The sequence below is a fragment of the Uloborus diversus genome, chromosome 2 (genome assembly GCF_026930045.1).
Source record: "Uloborus diversus isolate 005 chromosome 2, Udiv.v.3.1, whole genome shotgun sequence".
NCBI lineage: Eukaryota > Metazoa > Arthropoda > Arachnida > Araneae > Uloboridae > Uloborus > Uloborus diversus.
In genome coordinates this window covers 114,521,880-114,545,758 of record NC_072732.1, presented here as the reverse complement: position 1 = coordinate 114,545,758, position 23,879 = coordinate 114,521,880, and the positions used below count along the sequence as shown (strand labels likewise).

Below are 23,879 nucleotides of genomic sequence, written 5' to 3'. Positions count from 1 at the left end.
TACTGAAAAACCACAAATAAGGAAATGGGAAGCAAAGGGATGTAAGTAAACATTTTCAAGTTTTGAGAAAAGCATTTTTAAAATTCTGGTCCTAGATAGGCTATTGAAAAGTTTTTCTAAATCCTGCAGTACAGCAGCACCTACCAGAGCTGGTAATATCTCTTGCTCCAAAACAGAGGAGGGGTTCACCCACCATTTGTACTGGTTAGATCGAAATTTTTAATTTTGTCACTTGCTTCCCTTTTCTTTTCGCTGTCTCAAATGACGTTGGAACGATCGGCGTGTGACGAAATTTGCTTGTTGGCAATTTCAAGCACCAACTGAAAAAACTCTTTTCACTCTGTATTTTGAAATTTTTTTCCTCAAGCAATGATTTTTTTCATGGTTTTTAGTGATTGGTTCTACTGTCTAACCTTGTGAGTTATGAGAGTCGAAAATCCCCCTTTTTATACTGTTCCTAGAGCTAAAAATTATTATCTTGCTTTATACTATTGCTTTAAGCTTACAATTTTAGGCACAGACCACTTGTTCCAATGTTATCAGTCGTTATTCAATATACTGATCAATTTTCGCAAAAAAGTGGGTGCTGCAATTCGAAATTTGGTAACTGTAACAGTAACCATAAGTACTGATGTGCTTAGTTGTTGAACAAATGTTCAAATTTTCTAAAAATTTTTGCTTGATTAGTTCAGCGGATCAACCTCTAGGACTTCGTATGTACAAAAAGTTACTTTTTTAGCACCCCGTGCATAATATTCAATAATATTTTATATATTTAATATTTAATAGTAGCAATGCAGGCAGAAAACACATCAGTTTTAGCGCCAAGTCCCTTTCCCATAACCTTATCCTCTCAAATCAACACTATTCCTATTCCAAGCCTCTTCATGGGCCAGGCCGCAGTTACTTGTAAAAATACTTTTTTTCTGGATAAAAGTTGTGTTATATTCAACTTTAAACAAAAGATTGTTTGTAATCACTTTGCTTTAGAGGGAAAAAAAACCCTTTAAAATCATGAAATTCATTACTTTTCCATTCTGGTCAATTACTGGAATTGATAGTATTTTAGATAACCAGTAATTGACCACCTCTTAATTGCAGCAGAAATGATTAGTTATTAAATGCTCTTTTTTATACTGTTTACTTAGAACACACTTAGATGATAGCATATCTCAGTAAAAGAACCTGTAGAAATAAATTTAATCTCGAGAACTAAGATTCATCTCATGATAATTCTCACTAGTAAAAAAAAGTGATTCATCAATTTAAATACTCATTTTTTATGTATTTTTTATTTATTTATTTAATTTTCTTTGTCAGGAAATTCCAATTTGGTGTATACAATTATTCGTAAGCGCAATGTATTCCACTCTTTGGCTAATCTTCCAACCGATCATAGCACGATTCAAAAATCGCTTAGCAAAAGGAACAAACTAGTTCCTTCTAACAGTAACATGAGTCTGAATAGCTACGCATCAGGAACAAACAACCAAAGTATGGAAGGATCAACTCCAGCTAAACCAGCAGAAAAAGGAACTCTAAATGCATCACTAGCTGCAACACCTCGTAAGTGTCATTCTTAATTTGGTTTTTTATTAGTTTAAGACTTGAGGTTATCAATTTTGCTTTCAGTATTTCCTTTAGTATGATTTAACTTAAATTTCAGCTTAAGTATCCTTGCAAGTGACATAGGTACAGAACTCTCAAAGGTTTCTCTACACCACACAGCAAAAGGAAGGCCGCCATCATTTGTTCACAGGAATTTATGACACATCACTAAATTTCAGTTGACTTTGGAATGTTAAAGGAACTTTAAGAAAAATAATAATAACTGAGCAAGAAAAAAGGAAATAGAAATTTTATGGACCAGAAAAACATTACTTGCTATATTAGCAGTAAGTTACCATCCCTAAGCCAGGACTAAGGCTACATGCAATATTCCACACAGCCCTGTTATCACATCCTGGGACTGTAGTTTTTATTTTTATTAGAGCTCCTCAGTCAGGAATGGTGAGTAACCGAGTTGGAGGCAGATGTCATCTCATTGAAGCTGAGAGTGTCAACAAACTGGTAGATACAGTGAATTTATCTTACCAGCGACTATCCGCAGCATGGTGCGGTTCGACTCATGAATTGAAGGCAAAGCTTGGGTATACAGCAGTAAGTTACCGCCTCAAAGCCAGGAGCTTGTGTTATTCATTGAGTTATTCACTATTCCTGACTGAGGATTTCTAATAAAAACAAAACTGCAGTCTCAGGATGTGATAACTAGGCTGTCTGGTATATTGCATGTATCGCTATGTCCGGGGTTTACTCGTTAAAAGTGAGTTATGATCCCATTGACCTAGCATTATGCCAATCAAGTAGTTCTGGTTTCCTTGGGAAATCTGAGTTATTGTTACATTAGGAATCATTAAAAGCAAGTTTGACTGAAATTGGAATTTTCATTAAGGGTTTGTTTTGAGGACCAAAACAAGCACTAAGCATATACCTGTTCACACTCGAGGAAAAAAATTTAATTATTGGAAATAGTTTGCCAATAAATATTTTTGGTGTTATGTATTTGATTTTGTATAATCTACAAAGCTATAAATTGATGGCCTAGAATAAAAACCTCGGATCTCAAAAAAAAAAAAAAAAATAAATAAAAAAAAAAAAAAAAAATATATATATATATATATATATATATATATATATATATATATATATATATATATATATATATATATATATACGTATACGTTATTAGATGAACAAGCTCAGATCTCACACATTTTTTGCTTCTCCTTTGGCTAAGTTTGCATTTTTTGAGTTACGTTATCATTCTAGGTCATTTAAATCAGGCATGATTTCCTGCATATTTTTTTTTTCTTTTGCTTTAAATTATCCTGCAGTTTTAATGTAGAATTTTATGTTTTGCTCTTTATATTTTCTTTATGATCATATGATAGGTTTGTCTTGCTAAATAGGAATCGAAACATGCTTATTAGTTATCGTGTCAGTTCTTGGTTCAAATCAGTTTAATCCCACTCAATTAACCGAGATATTATGCATTGTTAGGTTCAAGAGCATGTTTCATTTGTAGTAATCTTTAAGTCTAAGAACAAGGGAAGTGGTTTTTTAACACAATAACTAAGGTTCTTTTTTAGAATACTACGTTCCTTGCTCTCCTGTCGTAAAAAATAACTCTGTAATTGATCTGGTTCACTTACCACATCAATAACAGAATTATTTTTTAATGAGCTTATAGCTTGTGATTCATTCAGGATGTTTTGAGCTCATATTTCAGTTAGCATGTCTCAGACATTTTTAGAGCACAAATAAATTACAGCAACATTGTCTGATTTGCTGCTCCTAAAGTTCAATGGTCCACTTACACTTTTAAGAAGTTTCACAGGGATTACACTCCTATTTCTGACATAATCTCTCCTTTGAGTTCATTTGCATTCTAAAGAAGCCTCAGATGTATGAGGTGAATGTAAAATGTTAGCCAAAAACATCTTGGATGGACCGTGGTCTGTAAATTTAAAAGATAATTCTATTACTACAATCTTTATGCAAATCAATAATTATTGCTATCATTTTTCCATTTGCAGATTTCTGAATTGCTGTGATTATTTACTTCTTCTAAGAAAAATCATTTTTATTTATTCACTAAAATTTTCCTTATGTTTTGTTTCCTTTTTAAAATTTAATTGCTAATTTTGTTTTGCTCCAAAAGTATTTTTACTTGAGAGAAAATTGTGCTGCATAATTCGAGCTCATATATATATGAAAGACTACTTATACAGGAAAAGAAACATATAAGTACAAGCTTTAAATTCTTTTTTCTTCAATCAATTAGTTTTCAAAAACATTGACCCGGCTTGAAAGTTGTATCAGATGAAGCTGGACAGATATTGTTATTTGAAAAGTGTCCAGAACTTAATAGATGATATGAAATATTAAATTGTATGTAACTAAACTCAAAAATTGTCCTTTGAAAAAGATTAATCCAATTTTTCTATCTGGTCATAGGCATTGACAAAATGACTGAAAGAGAACGTGCTCACCCTCCAAGTTTGCCTACAAGTCCTACAGATACTACTGCACCTCCATTGCCAGATTCTGCATTTTCTCCCAATTCCTCTGAAAAATTAGATAGCCTGACGAAATCACCTCAAAGTTCAGAACCTGAAGGTCAAGAAATGTTGAAGAGTGTTTCTAGCAGTAAAGTGGAAACAGCAAATACTGAAGACAAATCTGAGAACTCATTGCCACAAGTAAACCTCTGATGAGGAATATCCAAACTTCCATTTATTTATTATTTTATTTATTTATTAATATTATTTTTTTTAACTTAAACTTGATATTATAGTTGTCTGAGTTTTATGCTTTTGAGACCACTTACACAACAAAACAGGCTTAAGTTTGGGATATTTTAATATAAGCTATGGTATTTACAAACATTATGATTTTCTATGAATATTTAAATGTTTTCGATATGTGATCAAATTGTATTGATACATCTGCTTATCTTTGGTTGTGTGCAGCAAGTTATAAGTATGACTGATTGGAGAAGAATGCAAAATTAGTTAGAGTGCAGCCTCGCATTTTTTGGGGCTGCACTTTACCATTAATCCGGCAATGTTATTTTATGACAGATATAATTTGTTCGCAACGATTTAATGAAGCAATGTTATTAATTTGTAATTCTTCCGAAATTATTCGAGGAGGAAGAAAGTGACGATAATGAAAATATGAGTTTAAGGGAAGATTTACATGCTGAAATGACAGTCGAAAAAATGATTGCCACAGAGCAAAAACTGCAAGAAGATATCATTCAGTGGGGAAGGCATCCAACGGAGAGAAAGGTAGGCGACTGGGTTCTTGTGAGATTTTCTACAAAAAAGATGACTAAACATTTTGTAGGACAAATTACTAATATAAATGATGATAATATCCCTGAAATTAAATTTTTAAAGTTAAAAGCGTCTGGAAATTATAGCACTGTGTTTAGTTATCCTTCAAGAGACAACATTAGCGAGATCCAAGACGACGACATTGCATCAATCCTTCCAAATCCCTCTTCAGATCATAGAGGAAATAAGATATTCCAAGTAATGTTTTCAGAATATAATATAAATTAAATTGTTAATTACTATACTTATTTATTATTAATTACTATACCAAGTGTACTTATACAAAAAAATGTGTTCAAGTTCGCCAAAAACATGTTACCTTTTGTCAGTTGTATAATTACCTTTTGTATTATTAAGTTAATATTTTATAAGTTCGTTGATATTCAAGTTTTGAAGATTATTCCTTGGTATGCAAGTTTTGATTTTGTTTTTTTAAGCTTATTAGCATAACAAAAGTTATCTTTCATGTTCCTTATTTAATTTAAAATAAAAACTTCATAATTTTGTTTAATAATCCATTGTTCCTTGAACATTCTTCATTTTACATTGACAGGTTTCGTTAGGAAAAATGTAATAACTTCCCAATGAATAGGTGAAAATTAAAATAAAAAAATTGTTTTTAATCAGGAAAAAAAATACTCTATTGATTGCACTTGCCCCTTATTTTCTCAAACGGTTTTTTAAAAAAATTTAGATATGTGATGCTCTTGCCCCACTTTTATTGAGAAAGTGCGGCCCTAGAGCACAATAGTTTAAAATGTTTTTTTCAACTTTTTTACCTGCAATGATTTTAACGGGCTCATGTCTCGGGAAACACACTAAAACAGGTAACATACGAAATAAAAATTAAAAAATTTGTATCAAGTCTTGTAATGTCTAGGCCTTAATAAAGTCGAACTGTACAATTTAAGGGCTGCACTTCCCCCAATTCACCTTACCCACATATACATAAAAAGGAAAATCATGGTAATGATAATTAGAAAAAACAATTTTTTTTCAAGCACAAAATTAGCTTTTGAATTAGTCTAATTCAAAACTAAAGAAAAATTATTCTGAAATTTTCATTTGTAGATCTCACCTCCTTTAAGTCCTACTCCTTCTATTGACTCATCCAGCTCAGAAGCTACATCTTCTGCTCCTAACAACACTTTCAACAGGACGCGAGCAAGTTCTGCTGCTAGTTTTTCTACTACTGGTTCGATGGCAGGCTTATCTTTAAGTAATTGGATACCTACTTCTGACTGGGTTATTTCATGGAAGCAGAAGTTGCCACTTCAAACAATAATGAGACTTCTGCAAGTGCTTGTACCTCAAGTCGAAAAAATTTGCATAGACAAGTGAGACTTTATTGAATTAAAAATTATACTGTAGTTGTATAAAGTTTTTTTTTTTTTTTTAATTGTGATTCTATAATGCAATTGGTGAAAAAAATGGCAAAACAAATGTTTGGAAAAACAAGCTGGATTTTGATGATTGTTTAAATATTTTAGGAGATTTTTCTCCACGAGTCTCATTAATTGTTCCAAATGTTCATGTTTTAAAACTTTGCACCTCTCTGATACATCGAAAGAATATTAATGGTTAATATAATGCTCATTTCCCCTCCAAATACAAATAATGGCTATGAAACTGTCAAAAACTGAAAAAATTGGGGGTGCCATTTTCAAAAAGCAGGACGTGATAGGAGAAAACAGTGACCATATTTTTGTTCAAGAATCATTTTACATACAAATGAGCAAGAATTGGGTCAGAAGCGTTTTGAAGGTGTTTTTTCATCATGCATCTCTCTTTAATGGTAAACACATGCACCGCCCCCCACTCCTCTGAAACTGAATCCTGGCTATGACATGGGTTGTAGTAATTGCCTTATTTCCTTTTAGTTGTTTTGAAAAATCCCTATGTTTAAATCAAAATACTTGTCCCACTTTTCCTACCTTTTTCGATTAAATGTCCTACTTTTAAATAAAATAATAGTTTAAAAACTAAAAAAACACGCTTTCGTAGCAAAATGAACTAAAAAGTGAAAAATAATCTTTGGATGATAGTAGTTGACCAATCACTTAATTTTAATGTAATACAAAAAAGCGTAGGGTGCTGTCTACTTACATTTTTACTTGGACAACAAATGTAAGAAATTCAAGACAACTGATAAGAAGCCCCCCCACTCTTTCTTGTATTACATTAAAATTTCGTGATTGGTCAACTACTATCATCCAAAGATTATTTTTCACTTTTTAGTTCATTTTGCTACGAAAGAGTTTTTTTTAAGTTTTTTAAACTATTATTTTATTTTTCTGTTTTTTAGTCTTATGTGGAGAATTATCAGGCAAAATTGCAATTACTTCATATGCATTTTTATATACAGTTGAAATATTTATCCAGAATTGATGAAATTATTTATAAAACGAGTGCGAGGTAATATCTTAAAGTTAAGACAAGGGCACCCCGATGGGAAGTTACTGTGAGTCATCGATGTATGTTTGCGGAAATCATATTTATATTACTTTGAAAATTTGAGATGTATTTGAATAAAAGTTTTGTTCAACAATGGTCTAATCAGCAATAAATTTCCAATTGAAGGTCACCTAAATTTTAGCATGAAATTAGTTATAAACAATTATATTTCATGTTCTAATTACCTTGGAACATTGGAACAAATTTTGTCTGATGCAGAAAAATTAAAGGTTTTTGTAGATATTTTTAAATAATTTTTGAGAGCATTTTTTAATGTACTTTTTTAACTTTTTCCTTTTTTACATTGTTGGATTTATGCCAAAATATTGATTAAAATTAGCGGAAACTAACAATTAAAAGAGTTAATTAATTTGATTATAGAATATTGCATTGTCATCGGGTCTGAGGCCGCGTTGCAAATTTCAAAAGAATCCGATCGCAGGAAGTGGGCGAAATTTGAGCTGCAAGATTCCGTTACAAGATACATACATACATACAGGTGAAGCTAATAAAAGCATATTAAAAAAAATCCTACTTTTCGACTACTAAGATGCAATATGACCCAGCATAAAAGAACTTCACATTGTAGCACACGTTTCTGTAATTAATTTTTTATTTTAAATTCATTATTTTTCTAATTTAAGCCATATATCGGCAATATTCTTGAAATGTGCAATTTCTTGTCCGGCTCATAGTTACCTTAAAAAAGTGTTTTCAGTTTCTTTATTATTTTTATTTATTTTTTGTCACCATCTAAAAAACAAAAACACAGCCATTTCACAGCGCTAAATAATACTTATGTGGAGGCTTAATATAAAGTATTAAAATGCCATAATCACTTAGTGTACCTAATCAGAATTTTTGTCTCTAATGGTCTGCAAGGTTCGCCGGTATATATCATGATATATGTCACGTAATATCCTATCCGATATTTATTTTCAAAATATCATGATATTTTGATATTTTCTATATTTATCTTTTCAACTAAGATATTATCAATATAAAAATAAAAATTATTCATAGGTAATTTTGTTAATTTATTATTAAAAATAACCGGAGTTATGTACTATATTTATGATGTATTAATGCATCATTAATGTAACTAAGTAATACAATATTCTTTTTTATTTTATGTTCATAAAAATTGTTAACAGTGTAATAACTTGAATTCATATTAAAAGTACCAAATTAAACATTAAATTTTCCTGACATTGGTTAGGAAAAAAAGAAAATGTCTTATGACTGTGCACCAACTAATGTATATTTTTTATTTCTGAATTATACAACTGTGTACAAGTAGCTAACAGAAGAAAAACGAGTAAAACAGCTAATGTTAAATTAACTACATTAAAATTGATAAAAATGTAAAATGAGTTGTTATATATATGTAATTAAAGAAACCTTAATTTTAAGTCTACATATTGTAATAATGATATAAGAAAATAAAGAGTGATTTGAGGTTGCATTTACTATTTTGAAGACTTTGAAGTATGAAGTATGAAGTGAAAAGAGGGGGGCGCTCGAAAACAGCGCGAGCACCGAGACCACAGGTGTATTGTACTATCCCCGCTTAGACTACTAAAGGAGCCCAGTAACAGAAATAAATCTCAGCAGTTGCCTAACCGAAATTCTAGGCAGTTCCCAGGGATCTACATAGTGGTATCCCAAGTGCTCAAATCTTTGTGCAGAGTAGAAGTCACATTCACATAGCACATGAATTGAGCTTTCATCAGCAAAATGACATCCTCTACACAAAGGTTTGTTGATAACACCCATCAGATTAAGGTGCCTATTAAGAGAGCAGTGTCCAGTTAGTAACCCAACAGACTTCTTGATCTCATTCCTGCTCAAGTTAAGCAGTTCCTTGGACCTGAGCCAGGGAGGCTGCTGGTTCAGAATCTTGGCCTGTCTTTGAGACTCGGACTGAAGCCACAGGCCATAAGATTCATCCATAAGAAGGTTCTTTGCAGTAGTCCTTACTGCATTGTAGGGCAGGCAGAGGACAGGCTCGGGTCCCATAAACGGTACATTGGAGCCCTGTTTAGCTAACTGATCTGTCAAATCGTTATCTAAAATGTCACGATGACCAGGAACCCAGTAAAGGGAGACCCTATTACTGCCAGCTAGTCTTACCAGTGCATTATGGCACTCCCAAACTGTTTTGGTAGTAAACCGAGTTTGGCCTCGAGTTACGATTGAGAGCTTTCAACACAGCTTGGCTATCAGAGAATATTCTGATAACCTTCCCGCTTAGGCCTCGATCTAGGCAGTTGTTTACACAAGCCAATATGGCTAAAGTTTCTGCCTGGTAGACAGTAGCTAGCTTCCCTAAAGAGAAGCACAGATTAGTGTCATTGCTGCTGCAATATGCACCAAAAGCAGTTCCAGACGAAGTCTTGGAACCATCTGTAAACCAGATTTCGTGTGCATTGCCAATGATATCCTGTACATCCTTCTTTTGCTCTCTGGACGGAAACACAATGTTATAATTGGCATTAAAGCTGAATTGTTTTAACATCCAGTCAGAAGGCATCATAAAGTAAGGATGCTTACTAGTCTTTGCACTCAGTTTATCGTACAGAGACAGGTAACGAGGGGACTTCCAGAGACCCATGAGCTTGAGGCGGTATGCACACAGAATCGCCTCCATTTCCACTTGCTTATGCAACGGAAGAAGGCCTAGAAGTAGATCAAGGCTATGGAAAGGAGTAGTTCTCATGGCACTAGTGATAGTAATAGTAGCCATCCTTTGTACTTTGGCGAGGCAACCCTCAGCCGTAATGGTACAGGTTTTACCCCACCAGGCAATTGCCCCATACGTAACCGTAGGTACAATTATTCTAGTATAAACCCAGTGAGCGATTTTTGGAGAAAAGCCCCAATTAATACCAATTGCTCGTCTACAGGACCAAAAGATTCTCTTGGCCTTATCGGTAATTTGCTTAAGGTGAGAATTCCATGTCAAAGATCACACCCAGGTACTTGACCTCACTAAAGTAGGCAAGAGGCGAACCAAAGAACTTAATTATCTTCAGGTCTTTGAGACGTTTACGAGTGAAGGGAACCAAATAAGTCTTATTCGGATTGACCATGAGACCTGCCTCCAAACACCACTTTTCAATTTCCTTAAGGGCAGACCCCATGAGATTTGTAACAGTTTCATGGAACCTACCCCTAATAACAAGGGTTATATCGTCCGCATAGCCAATGCAGTGCAGACCTTTGAGACGAATTCTTTCCAGAAGTTCATCAACCACCAGGCACCAAAGCAAAGGGGAGAGAAGGCCCCCTTGTGGGCAGCCACGGCAGTTACCCACCATCATAGTTCTGCCCAGCATGCAAGCTTTTGCCATATGGGTTGTTAGCAGACTATTAACCCAGGTACATATCATGGGATCAATTCCCTTGTGTGCGAGAGAATTGACTGCATTATCCAGAGCTGTTGTCAGCTCATAAAGTGCAGTCTCAGTGGACCTTCCAGGCTGATAAGCATGCTGGCACTTAGAAAGAGGGTTGATTTTCAAAACACAATCCCTGATGTGCCTATCAATCAGTTTCTCCAGAGTTTTAGGAGAAAAGAAGTAAGACTGATGGGTCTAAAGGCTTTCGCCACATTGTAGTTTGGCTTACCAGGCTTGGGTATAAAAATTACTTTGCAAGTTCTCCAAGCATAAGGCACATAGCCAAAAACACGACAGGACCTGTAGATCCTACAAAGATGTGGTGTGATAATATCCATACCTTTCTGCAGAAGAGCAGGTTTAATATCATCCGATCCAGCAGATTTAAAAGACTTGAATGAATTGATGGCCCACTCAATTTTACACCCGCTAGTTTCCACCTTTCCTTATTACCACGTAAGGGGTGTAGCGGAATATCAGGATGATTTTCGTCATCTTTAATTACAGAGCCAGGAAAGTGTACCCTAAGCATCTCTGTTAGAGTACTTTCCCTGTCATCAGTAAAGGAACCATCTTCCTTTTCAATGGAACCCAGCTGACAAAAATTGTCTCTAGAGAGTATTTTCGTGAGTTTAGCAATGCAAGAGATGCTGTCCAAATGGCTACAGAACTGTCTCCAGTTATCCTGTTTACTGGTTCTTATAGCCTTATTGTATTTATTGCGAGCTTCATGGTACAAAGACCAATCGCCCGTCTTCTTGGCTTTATTAAAAAGTCTTCTGCAATTCTTTCTTAATCCACTAAGATTTTTACACCACCAAGAAACTCGTCTTGGTAAACTAGTGGAGATTGCATTGCAATTATGTTGATAAGATTGGAGTAAATGTTGAACTGAATCAACTGCTAGTTCCAAGTCTAACAACGAAGTAAGTTTGAAATTCTTACCTGATAGGGAGACCCTTAGATCTTCCCTATAGGAATCCCAAGATGTTCGTTTGGGATTCCGTTCCTCCTGCAGTACGCTTAGTGCAGGACCTGAAAAAGTCATAAGGATTAGTCTATGGTCAGATAGGGTAATCCGGTCTGACACCTGCCAATCACTTACGCAGTTCAGTGCTCTGTCATTACATATCGTTAGATCAATGACTTCACATCTGTTTCGGGTAATAAAAGTAGGTTTATCACCTCTGTTGAGGATATTTAGGTTGTTACTTAACAGGTATTCTAAAAGTTCCTCACCTCTCTTGTTGCAATCACTGTTTCCCCACACAATGTGGTGAGCATTAGCGTCGCAGCCAATAATGAACTTCAGCCTTGCATGCACACAGAATTTTACAAAATTCCTGGCTGAGGTCGCTAAAGGAATCTCATCCTCATAGGGTAGATAAGCCGACATGAAACATGCCGAAGCACCATCTTCATTAAATACTCGGATGGCGACATTATCACGGTCAAGAAACTTCGGTAGGCAGAGAGCATTCAGGTGCTTGTTAACAACTACACAGGCTCTCGGTCTACTACAAGTCAGATCATAGAAGAGATTACCACAGCTACCCAGACCGAGGATTTTCCCGTGGTTAACCCAGGGTTCCTGTACTAGGGCAATGTCAATTCTTCCTTCAGCCAAGTCTTTACTGAGAAGAGCAGTAGCAGACTGGCAATGATGAAGGTTAAGCTGCGCAACTATGATGCCAGGCACCTCCATCGCAGAGAGCGGGGACTTCTTTGTTAGGATGAGTATCCTGCAAGAGGGTCTCATCTGTGAACGTGACATCGGAATCTGCATCCGAAACGTCAAGATTTTCCATAAAATTCGTAATCGAACTTGTAGTGGATTTACAGGGTGGCGACAGATCAGGGAAATCAGGGAAAAGTCAGGGAACTTTATTAATCAGGGAAATATCAGGGAATTTTGAAAAAATAACAAAAAATCAGGGAAAATTGATTTTATGAAGAAAAAAATTTTTTTTTTTTTTTTTTGCTTTACAAAATTCAGTACTCAGATTCCTTACGCATTTTCCACCAATTATCTGTTCAAAAAAAAAAAGTAAAATTAATTAGGTGCGATTATACACTGCCGCATATTTGTGCATCTTTTTTCCTCAACCTCAAAGTATTGAATCTTACTTATTAACCACAGGATCATAGGCGGATTTACGGGGGTGCCAGGGGGTGCGCTGCACCCCCAAAATTTTTGGTTGCGTTTTGAAAAAAAAAAAATAATTTAGTATATTTCACCCAGAAACGCAGAGGGGGAAAAATTTCACAGCCGCTATACTAGTAAATTTACTTTAAACAAATTCGGTGTATCATCTCACGTCGCTAGTGCGAGAAAAATATAGCTGTGCTCATATTAAGAATTGAAGTAATTTTATCCATTTGAAAAGAAAAAAAAAACGTAAAAGAAAGTCATGCAAATAAAGAAATTTTTCTTGTTGCATTGGTGCATTCATGGGGGAGGGGGCACAATACCGGTGACCCTCCTCACAAAATGCCGAGTTTATGTTTTTAAAAAAAATGTTCTTTATTATTGAAGGGAAGAAAAGATCTCATTTTGGGAAAACGCAATTATTTTAAGAAGAAAAAAATAAATAATGTTGGGGGAAAACCTTAATTTTTTTTCAAAAAGAAATTATCGACAATTAATTTTTTTAACAGCTTCAGATTATTGGCGGCGAATTGTGTGTCACCTCCACCCCTCTCCTTACACCAATCCTCTTTCTTTCATATCCGCTCTCCCTCTTTTTTTTTTTTTTCATTTTTTCTATTTCCTTTTCATTTTTTCTATTAGTCCTCAAAATTTTTCCTCTCCGAAGCCCTCTCTCCAGCCAAAGTTATTACAGAGTATCTAAAATTTCGTTTCTTGGACTTCACTTTTGCTAAATTTCCAAGATCCTCTAATCGCCTAAAAACTTCGAAAATCGTTTAAAATTGCGTTTTTGGAGATTCAGTTTTGAAAAACGGCATTGTCTCTAACGTTACCAAATATGGTCTGACACTCATGTGTTTAAGACTTTAATTTTGGAAAATATTCGAACAAGGGCCTCCGATCCCATTTCTCTAATATCATCAAAGATTGTTAACATTTTGGTTTTGAAAACTATTATTTCGTAATATTTAAGGGTGGAAAATCTTTTGGGACAGCAGCCTTTGAAATTCTCTTTATAATACGATGGAGTATTGCATAAGAACTTCATTTTTAGGACTTCAATTTGAAAAATTTCCCGGACAGAGCTCCAGAACACCACGTTTGGTAACAGTATCAAAAATTGTTCACCATAGCGTTTTTGGAACTTCAATTATGAAAAATTAGAGGTAGTGTGGGAGGGGGGTACATATTTCTATATGTTTTTCCAAAAATCGATTGGGGAGAGTCCATATGTCTCATTCCTAACTCAAACTATAGATATGGACTATGATCACATTTATAAGACTTAAATTTTTAAAAATAGCCTTGGAGCCCCCCCCCCCCCCCCACACACACACACGCAGTTTTCTTTCCACTAAAATATCACGAAGAACTGTAAAACTGCGTTTTAAAAACTACTACATATTGCAAATTTTTTCTGGGGCATGAATCCCCTTCCAAACCAGAAGCTTTATTCACCTTTTGCTTCTAACAACATCGACTTTCGTTTAAGACTTTTTCTGCAGTTTGAAATATTAAGAATTGCTGATCCCCTAATGTTACTAAGTATGGTTTACATCGCGTTTTTTAGACACAAAAGTGCGCCCCGCCTAAAATACTTTTTGATTTCACCACTGCTTTGTTGTTCCGGGAATACCCCCCCCCCCAGGGCCGGATTACTAAATAGGCAATGTAGGCAGTTGCCTAGGGGCCCCGAGGTTCTCAGGGGCCCCGGAGAAATCTTAAAGTTGAAAATATGTAAGAAAAAAGTTCTTTTCGACAAAAAAAAAAAGGAAAAAGTTTTTTAAAAAATGGGGCTCCCTTCCTTTTTTTCTCTCTATCTCACCTTTTACTGCTGTCAAACAGGAAATGTTTTATACATGTGGGATCTGGGGCATACACAACAGCTATGGGGCCCCTACCAAAAGGTTTTGTAATTCATTTTTCAAAGGTCATGGAGACCATGACCTTTTGTTTCAGCTGCTAAAGGGCTAACAGTGGCAGATTTTCCATACCTCAATCGTCGCATATGGGGGGTCCCCCACAATATAAGGGCCTCAAGAAGGTATTAAAATTGAACATGAAAAAAGTATTTACGTTATACAAGTTAGGCCAAAAAAATGAGTAGATCCGTCATTGTGGCCCGACGGCATCCAGATCATTAAGTATTGGCTAACGATTAACTACATAACTCAATGGCGTAACTACGTAACGCAAGACACCGCACCACGGGGGGGGGGGGAGTCAGAAGGATCCCCAAAACTGTTAAGCTTTGTTTTCATTTAATTTTGTAAACATTTTCCAAAAATCAAATTTGGTTTTAAGCTGTAATATTTTTTCTGGGGACCCTAAAGCCCAAAAACTTATTGACCCAGGGGCCCCGATTATGATATTGGGGCCCTAGGTCAAGCACTTTTTCGGTGCCTTCTTGTAGTCAAACAATACAATTTTTTCCTTTTGCTAGAATAGTTTTAGCCAATTGGAGCCCCCAAATAGCAGAGGCTTCGGTATGGCCTAGTAGACCTATTCAGTAAACAAGCCCTAAGTAGAGAGAAGAGGGCCCACAGTCCAACTTCGATGTGCGAAAACCAAACCTTGGCTTGTCGATTTCCTAGGCCACCTACCATGGAGAGAAGTGAAAATCCCTGAAAGAAAAGGAAAAAGTCCTGGCCGTATCGGAGCCCGGAAAAAGGCAGCCAAGAGAAGGTTTTCGGTGGATTTGGATTGGAGAAGAGGGGGGGGGGGGGAACGGAGTTGAGATTTGTTTTCAATTTTATTAAATTTTTCCGTAAATCAAACTTAGTTTCAAATACTTATATTGGTTCTGGGGACCCCTAGAGCCCCAGAACCTTGACCAAGGGCCCCCAATTAAGATATCGGGGCCCTAGGCCTAACAATTTTCGGGGCCCTCTTGTAGCTAAACATTAGTTTTTTTTTTCCATTTGCTAAAACAGTTTTAGCCATTATTTGGGGGCCTCAAATAGCACAAACCGCGGTCTAATTTTCCTATTCAGTAAACAGACCCTGAGTGGAGAGAAGGGGGGCCCACTGCCATACTTCCGTACGTGAAAACCAAACCTTGGATCGTTGCAAAAAGTATCATATTGCCCTTCCTAGACCACCTGATACGGGGAGAAGAGAAAATCCCAGAAAGAAAAGGATAATTCGGAAAAGGGGTGAATGAGGACAAAGTTATCTGCAGTATGCCCCATTTTCCTACTATCCTACTCGTTACACATTATTAAGAGAAATTTCACAAATAGCAGAGATTTATGCTCGTGGAAATTTGTCAAGGACCCGATTAAACGAGTGATAGGGGCAAAAGCTTCGCAAATTTCATCAATTTATAGTGATTTTTAAAATTTCATGCATGGGGTGGGGGAGGGGGCGAGAAGTTTTCAGCAACGCAATTTTTCTTGCGTCTCTGATAGTCATAATAAAATATAACCAATTCTTACAAATAAGTTTTTATTTTAAAGCCTGGAACTACTTCTGGGATTTCTTTTAAGAGGAATGTTTAGCTTGAATAAGTTACTGCTAAACCTCTATTGTTTATCAAAAACGTAGTTGAAGATTATGCACCTGTAACCAAGTAAACTTACTGAATCTCTTATACATGAAATATGATGTACATAGAAATTTTCAGTTACATATACATTTGATTTGCCACAAAACAATTAATAGCCGCGAAAGACTATTAATTGTTTATTTTTTTATTTACCAGCATATTAGAAATTTTGTTAATTCTTATACAGTGAAAATCTCGCCGAACGTACAACCCTTAAGTATGAACACCCCTCATTACGGATATTTTTTTTAATAACCCCACCCCCATTTTTATGGTTAAACTATTAAATCTCCTTTTATTCTAGTGTGGAGACTTACTTATCCTGACACGGACACAACTTTTCTTGTAAAAATCTCTTTTTAAAATATTTTAGCAAACCTCTCTGGTTTCCCTTTGAAAAGAAAAGAAAAAAAACAAGGGAATCAGAAAATCCTTTGCTTCCACCACATTAAGCTGCAGGTTGGCTGTTCAACACAATGGTCCTGGGGACCCGAGCTCTGATTCCAAGAAATGCAGCTGTTAGCAGGACTGCAGTATTATAAGGTCCTGGCTGTTATTCTTGGGCATTTCTTGGAATAGTAGATATAAGTGAACAAGTCACTTTGCCGAAATTTTTGATCCCCCCAGAGTAAATAAACTGCCCTCCAATCCTGCCGCCTTTACAACTATGGTCTTGCCTTTACAATAGAGGTTGAATATGCGACTCTGGTGGTTGTAGTCTAAAAAAGCATGGGCGGTTCAATAAAGAGCTTGAACACATGTATTTGCGGAAACGCGCGTTGGTTAGGCACTTGCCGAAATTCGAAGCAGTTTTTTTTTTGTAAGAACACTTCATGAGACAATGTTCTCTGGTGCACTTATTATTTATACCCTTTTTCTATACGAGCTTACGGTTAGACGCCTGCAAACCATTTCTTTTATTTTTATCATTTCCGCACCTCTTTTTCCCAGAATGAAAGGTGGTGTTTTTAAGTAGAGAGGTTTCACTCTAACGAATTCCTGGTCCTCTTCAGTTTTTATATGTGCAAGGTAACCAAACTTTAAAGTGGAGTTCTTGTATAAAGCTAGTTTTTGAGTTGATATTTTGTACCAGTATTGAAGTGTTTATTTTTTTTTGCCTTAAAAATGAAGCATCAAAGCACATTGAAATACTTTTCTAAGAAGTAAAAAGTTTCCTATTAGAAAGGTAAGAAAACAATTATGTACTGATTAAAAATAATAATAATAATAAAAACAAGCAAGAATTCGTTTTATATATCATTCATTTCTGCTGCAGGCATATTATTTGTAACAAGATATTAATTTTTTACCAAAATTTTTGTGCCTTTGAATTCGAAATTTGTGAGCTTTACGTATTTTTTTGCACTGACCTCTGACTGCAATATTGCCATCATAAAAGAATAAAAGAGACACTATGGAAATATATGTTTTATGTGTGTGTGTTTTTCATTTTTTAGTTTTTACTTATGTTCTGAAGAAGTAACTTAAAATTTAGTTAATAATGTAGTTAAGTAATTTTCATCTGTTTGGGAGGGAAACGGTCCTCCCCCCCCCCCCCCCCAAAAAAAATCCGCTACAGTTAGCAATAACCGTATAAATGCTTCAGAAATATTTTACTGAGTAATACTCTGTATATCTTTTTTTCTAACTCTAAAATGAAAAGTAAACATAAACACATTTTAGTTACTGTATTCATTGTTAATAAACATCATTGGTAATACTTAAAATTGTAGACAGAACCTAAAACTTTAAACACAGGCAGCTTTAAAATGAGGGGTAAGTTATGAAATTTGACAAAGGAATAAGGAAGATTTTGTGTGGTGACAGAAATACAGGCTAGAGAAATAATATATGAGATTATGTATAAAATACATGTGTGAGGGGTCCCCAACACTTCTAATGCCTATGGGCCCCGAAATCCGTAATCCGGCCCTGCCCCCCCCCAATCCTTGTTATTGTTGCACCCCCAAAATTTTCGGCCAAAATCCGCCTATGCACAGGATGAACTTCCTAAGATTGCTTCTGTGTCTGTTAGGTTGTTTATTTTACCTAGCTTGAAATTTCCTTTTACGCTTTCAATGCTACGTAAAATAAACAACCATACAGGCAAAGAGGAAGCCTTCATTAATGCCTAAGCTCCTCTGCCTTTATTCCACTGTCTCAAAGTAATTAATGTACTATAATCACGATTTCAAGAAGAAATCGAATGGTCAAGAAGAATCGAAATCGGCTTTTGAATTAATACTATAAAAGCTCTTCGCGTTTTTAATTTAATTGCTAAAATTGAACTTTCAATTTAAAAAACTTAGTTTTTTGCCGTTATATTATTTGTTGTCACCACAGATTCTAAAGGTTTTCTTTTCTTCAGACTTAAGTAATTCTTTAATTTTATAACCAAGTTGTATTCTTCTTTTATATATTTTGAAATTAACTAATTTTTTTTTCTTTTTTTCCTTTGCATTTCAAAGTTGTTTGTTACAAAAGCAATCTAAGAATTTTTTTCGTTACATACTGAAATCATTTGAAATAGAGTTAACTTGTGTACTTAAGTAAATATCTTTATTTTTAAATTGTTAAAATGCTGTATTCATTCATTAAAACCTATGTTCTTGATTAGAGAAAAATTCCCTATGAATGGGTGTCAAATAGTTGCATCTGTTTTGCATAAATATGTCAATTAGTTATATAAGAATAACTACATTATTTCTATTCTTTCACTATTGCTTGTTATTCTTGCAACAATTATTATATTGTTTGAAAACTTAGTTCAAAATAATTTCAATTACTTTTTAGTTCTATCATAAATATACATATGTTTTTAGGAGTAATTTTAATAGTTTTTTAAAATTCTTATGCTAAGTGGTTTCTGAAAGCAAAGTTTTTTTTTTTTTTCTGTAATCTTTCCATTGTAGAAAAATTTAATATACTAGGGGTTTTTTCCCCCCAAAAAAATTGACTTGTGTTTTTTTAACCATTTTATTAAAAAAGTAGCCTCTTTTTAAAATATATCTTTAGTTCAACAACTTTACACAACTTAGAACGTTTGAAATACTGCATTTTATACAAACATACAATGGATTTCAAGTAGAGCAAAGAAAGAAAATCATTATCATTGGTAACGTAAATCAGGGAAATTTGGTGAACTTAATCAGGGAAAAGTCAGGGAGCTTTTTTTTACAGTTCATGTCGCCACCATGATTTAGGAGAGTTAGAACCATTATCTTTGCTCTCAATACTTACGGTAGGAGTGGATTCAGATGGTGTCCCATCCACCGAAGTTTCCACCCCTTCCATCTTTGCAGGATCTTGAACATTGCTTCCAGCAGGAGTTTCAACTACCTCCACATTATCCTTGGGCTCCAATGAAACATCGGAGTCCTTGGATGAGGCAGTTTCTGCACCATCATTATTTTGTGTGTTGGGATCGTGCAGGATCTTACACAGACCCTTGCCAAAACCCCCAACAAACAATTCCAGGTTGGACTTTTTAATGAACTCGGCTGAACCAGAGTCCACCTCGAAGATCCACCTGACATAGTTGTCTTTAACAACTGTTTTGTCTCTAACCCTCCAGCTGATCGTGTTGGGCTGGGGTTGAGACGAGCAAGTCGTTTCAAGACTTTATCTTGCTCCAGGGTGTAGATATCCGTTGTCTTAAAGGCGATCTTCACCGGTTTCACAAGGTCTTTGAAGGGCAACACTGCAAGTTCAGAGTCACCTGCAGTGCGCCCATTGAAATGCAAATGTACAAAATCTGCAGCAAAATCATTGGTGCACTGGATAACCAGCGCACCATTTGAAAGACTGACAGCCGCAAATTGAGGTACGTTGTCGTTGGGGGGGGGGGGGGGGGATATCATCAATGATTGCATCGATGTCCCTTTGGATACCAATGGCATCATCCGGGGAAAGTTGATCCCCCGGGTAACCTTTCTTGGTGATAGCCAACTTAATGGCAGATGTAGCCTGGCTATAGGAGATTCTAGGTCTCTTGACCTGGGCTACATTAGATGGTGAAGGGGTGGAACCCTCCGATAGGACCCTCTTTGTAGATGGGGTGCCCTGCTGTCCATGTTCCAGGCTCTGTTGAAACTTGATGGCTCGCTGCCGGTTTCTTCGTTGCCGGCTGGACAGTTTTTTGGAAGTACCGGATGGACCAGGCACTTCAGTGTTCATTGCTACTGCAGTAGGTTCCTGAAAAACAGTTTTATTAGTGTTGTCTGCTGACTGTTTTTCAGGAGCAGAGACAGTTTCTGTGAGGGTTGGCTGCGTCCGGATATCCCGGGACGAGTCAACTTTTTGTTTTGGGCGGTTTTCACCGCCAGGTTTATGTTTATTTTTGTGTTTACCCGTGTTTAGGGAAACGGAGGGTAGGTAAACGGTCACCGCCCGAATTGACCCTCTCTACAGGCGGAAGGCAGAATTCAACGTGGTTTGCCAAGCCACGAGGGACCATTTGTAACAACCTATAACCCCGGTTGCCATATGGTAAGCCATATTTCCATCGGCACGGTTCCACACCTTAGATTTGGGTTGCCTTTCCTGGTTGGTCGAGAACCTTTCGGCTCTACTGACCAGCACCAGTTATGCCATGGAGCTTTTGGCACCCTCCTCTTTTCTCATCCGGGCTTGGGACCAGCAATGGCAGAGTTTTGAAGACTTTAGTTTGTGCCTATTAAAAATATCGGATATATATCAAATTATCACGATATTTTCGAACGTTGATAGTCTGCCTAGACCGCAAAAAAAAGCCAAAATGTATCTCTAAAATAGATTTTTACAATGCTTCAAGTATTCAAATTTGAAATCAAGTTTCTTTTTGCTTGATTCCATACATTTATATGTTTATTGCACAGTTCTTCTTCTCCCCAACATTTTACCTCATTACCATCCAACAGATTTGTTGACTGTCATGATCAGTAGGTGCAACTGGTAGCTCAAATAATTTTCAGCTGTACAGGGTTCGTACGGGTCATGGAAATCCTGGAAAGTCATGGGAAAAAAATAACAAAATTTCAGACCTGGAAAAGCCATGGAAAATTGAAATTTTCATTGAAAGTCATGGAAATTTATTTCAAGTCATGGAAAAATTTCCTGGACAAAGAGAAAGGAACAGTAGCTAAAGGAGCATTAGAAATTTTGAGTGATTTAACAGTATAGCACAAAAAAGCTATTAAAAGTGGAAAATTGAACGATCCAAAAATCAAATCTGAATTTTGAAATCTCATTACATCTATTTCTGTCGCAGCCCCTTGCCATTTTTTGCGATGTGATTTTCCTGCCTGGACATCACTTATTTTGAATTTTCTGTTATTTTCAACACTTCTTATGTTTCATATTTTGTAGTAGCAAAATTTCATGTTCTTAGTTTTGCCACGCCCACTCAAAAAAAAAGCAGTTCAATTGTATGCAAGTTCGATTCCATCACTCGTAAGGACTTAATTATTATATTTATTAGAGTTTATTTTAATTTGTTAAATGTTTTAGAAAATAAAGATCTTACGTCAAGCGATAGAATACAGAAAAAGAGGCATTCTAATGCTCTAAACCAGTAGTGCTCAATATACGGCACGCAAAACTAATCCATGCGACCCACTGCTATGTTCAATGTCGGGAATTAAACGTGTTCCTGAATTTCTGAACCTATTAATTTATATAAATTTGAAGGTATGCAAATTTGAAAACAAAACAAATATACTTTTGAATCAGAAGATTGATTCATTACTGAATGGGTTTTTTTAAAAAAGATCTGGTTTAGAAACATAAAGAACTAAACTATGTGGCTTTACTTCAAAGAACCAAAATACTGTCAAGTTACGTGGATGATTAAAGGCACTATTAATACCAAAAGGTAACTTTTGAAGGAAATTTATTGAAACTTAGTGATGACTCAATCAACCTTGTCCCATTCAATATCATTCTGTCTGTTTAAAAAAAATATCAGACATTTTAGCATCATCATATTCGCTTCACTGCATTTTTGATTTACTTAAATTTATATGATGAAAACAAATAAGAATAGTTTAGTTTTTTAAGTGTGCACTTATATTTTTTAAATTACTAGTAAGTGCTTCAATGAGGCTGTGGCATTCATATAGATGTTTTGCTAATGCTCATTTCCAAATATTGCCAAGTTTGAGATTAAATAGTGTTATTCTGTTCGTGTAACAAGGTCATGAAAACTTTCATTGAAGTCATGAAAAAGTCTTGGAAAAGTCATGGAATTTTTTCATCCAAATAGAGTATGAACCCTGGCTGTATTAGCTGACGTCAATGTTGTTAATCAAATAAGAATTTAGTGTGTAGAATTTATGCCTGCCCTTACCATCCTTACTCATAATGAGTTACTTTTTATGGAGCAATTTTGTTCATTTTATGCTTATATTAAGTGAACCTTTGTTTAAAACAGCAAAATGTTAATGAAAGTAGCCATATTTTATGTCTTATCAGCTGAAATACCTTAAAATATCATTACGATGAAGCACTTACTTAATTAAATGTGTGGATGGTAAAGAGAGACTGAGGATAAAGGATACTAAGTTCATTATTTTTAAGTGGCTGTGTGCCATGGTGGTGAGGCTTTGTCCTTCTATGCCTTGGTCCCAGTTCTAACCCCCAATGGCTAGTCGGTGAATTTTTGAGATGCAGAAAATCCTCAGCGCCCATTGTCGTATAATTATGTATCATGTAAAAGATCGCTAGGGTATTCATTTGGCTTTCAATACCGCCAGAAAAATTAAAATCCATTGTGCAGTTTTGCATCAAAGAGAGTCTATGTGCCACCATTTGAGGTAAAAACTGGGTGTCAAAATTATCTGCCTTTGATTCAGGTTGTCAACCATTTTATTTTCGCTTTTCCACGGTTACGCTTTTTGAATCCATTGTTTCTTTCCTTATTTTGCATTTCATTTCTTAAACTTGTTTTATTTCGTGTTTCCATGGTTATGCTTTTAAAGTCCATCTTTCGCATTTTAATTATATAACAATCTATAAAATATAATATAATAATCGCAAAGTAATTTATTATCTGTCGTCGTTGTTTGGAAGGGTAATTTTGCATGGTGTCTATTTTCTTTTATTTAAGCCTTCTTTTATTTATTATTATTTGATTTTTTTAATCTAATTTAATGATTTGACAAAAAGTTTTTAATTCCAAATAAACTTGAATTTTTTTTTTTTTTTTTTTTTGGAAAGGTGTGTACTCATCTTATACAAAGAAAAATGATCATTTCACATCAGAGGGGGAGGGGACATCAATTTTCTTTATTTAACGGACTTCCATCAAACTCTTAGCACGGGTATTGCTATGCGGGTACTGCTAGTATACAATATTTCTGTTTAAGCTCACTTTCTTAGAAAATATTTTAAAAAAAATTATTTTATCTTTTAGACAATCTTAGTTTTTTTGCTTGAAATAATTAAGAATT

The 23,879-nt window shown here is 35.3% G+C and overlaps 2 protein-coding genes across 3 annotated transcripts in view; both read left to right on the top strand.

The window, feature by feature from the left end:
- LOC129215998 (protein FAM89A-like) overlaps positions 1–23,879 on the top strand; it is a 260,114-nt gene that overhangs the window by 128,481 nt on the left and 107,754 nt on the right. The gene's annotated exons all lie outside the window — the stretch shown is intronic.
- LOC129215995 (protein HID1-like) overlaps positions 1–23,879 on the top strand; it is a 64,939-nt gene that overhangs the window by 36,894 nt on the left and 4,166 nt on the right. For both annotated transcript variants that reach the window (XM_054850127.1, XM_054850129.1), the window contains exons 15-17: positions 1,321–1,566; positions 4,018–4,262; positions 5,973–6,238. In XM_054850127.1, the coding sequence (XP_054706102.1) occupies positions 1,321–1,566; positions 4,018–4,262; positions 5,973–6,238 (757 nt within the window). The remainder of the gene's footprint in view (positions 1–1,320; positions 1,567–4,017; positions 4,263–5,972; positions 6,239–23,879) is intronic.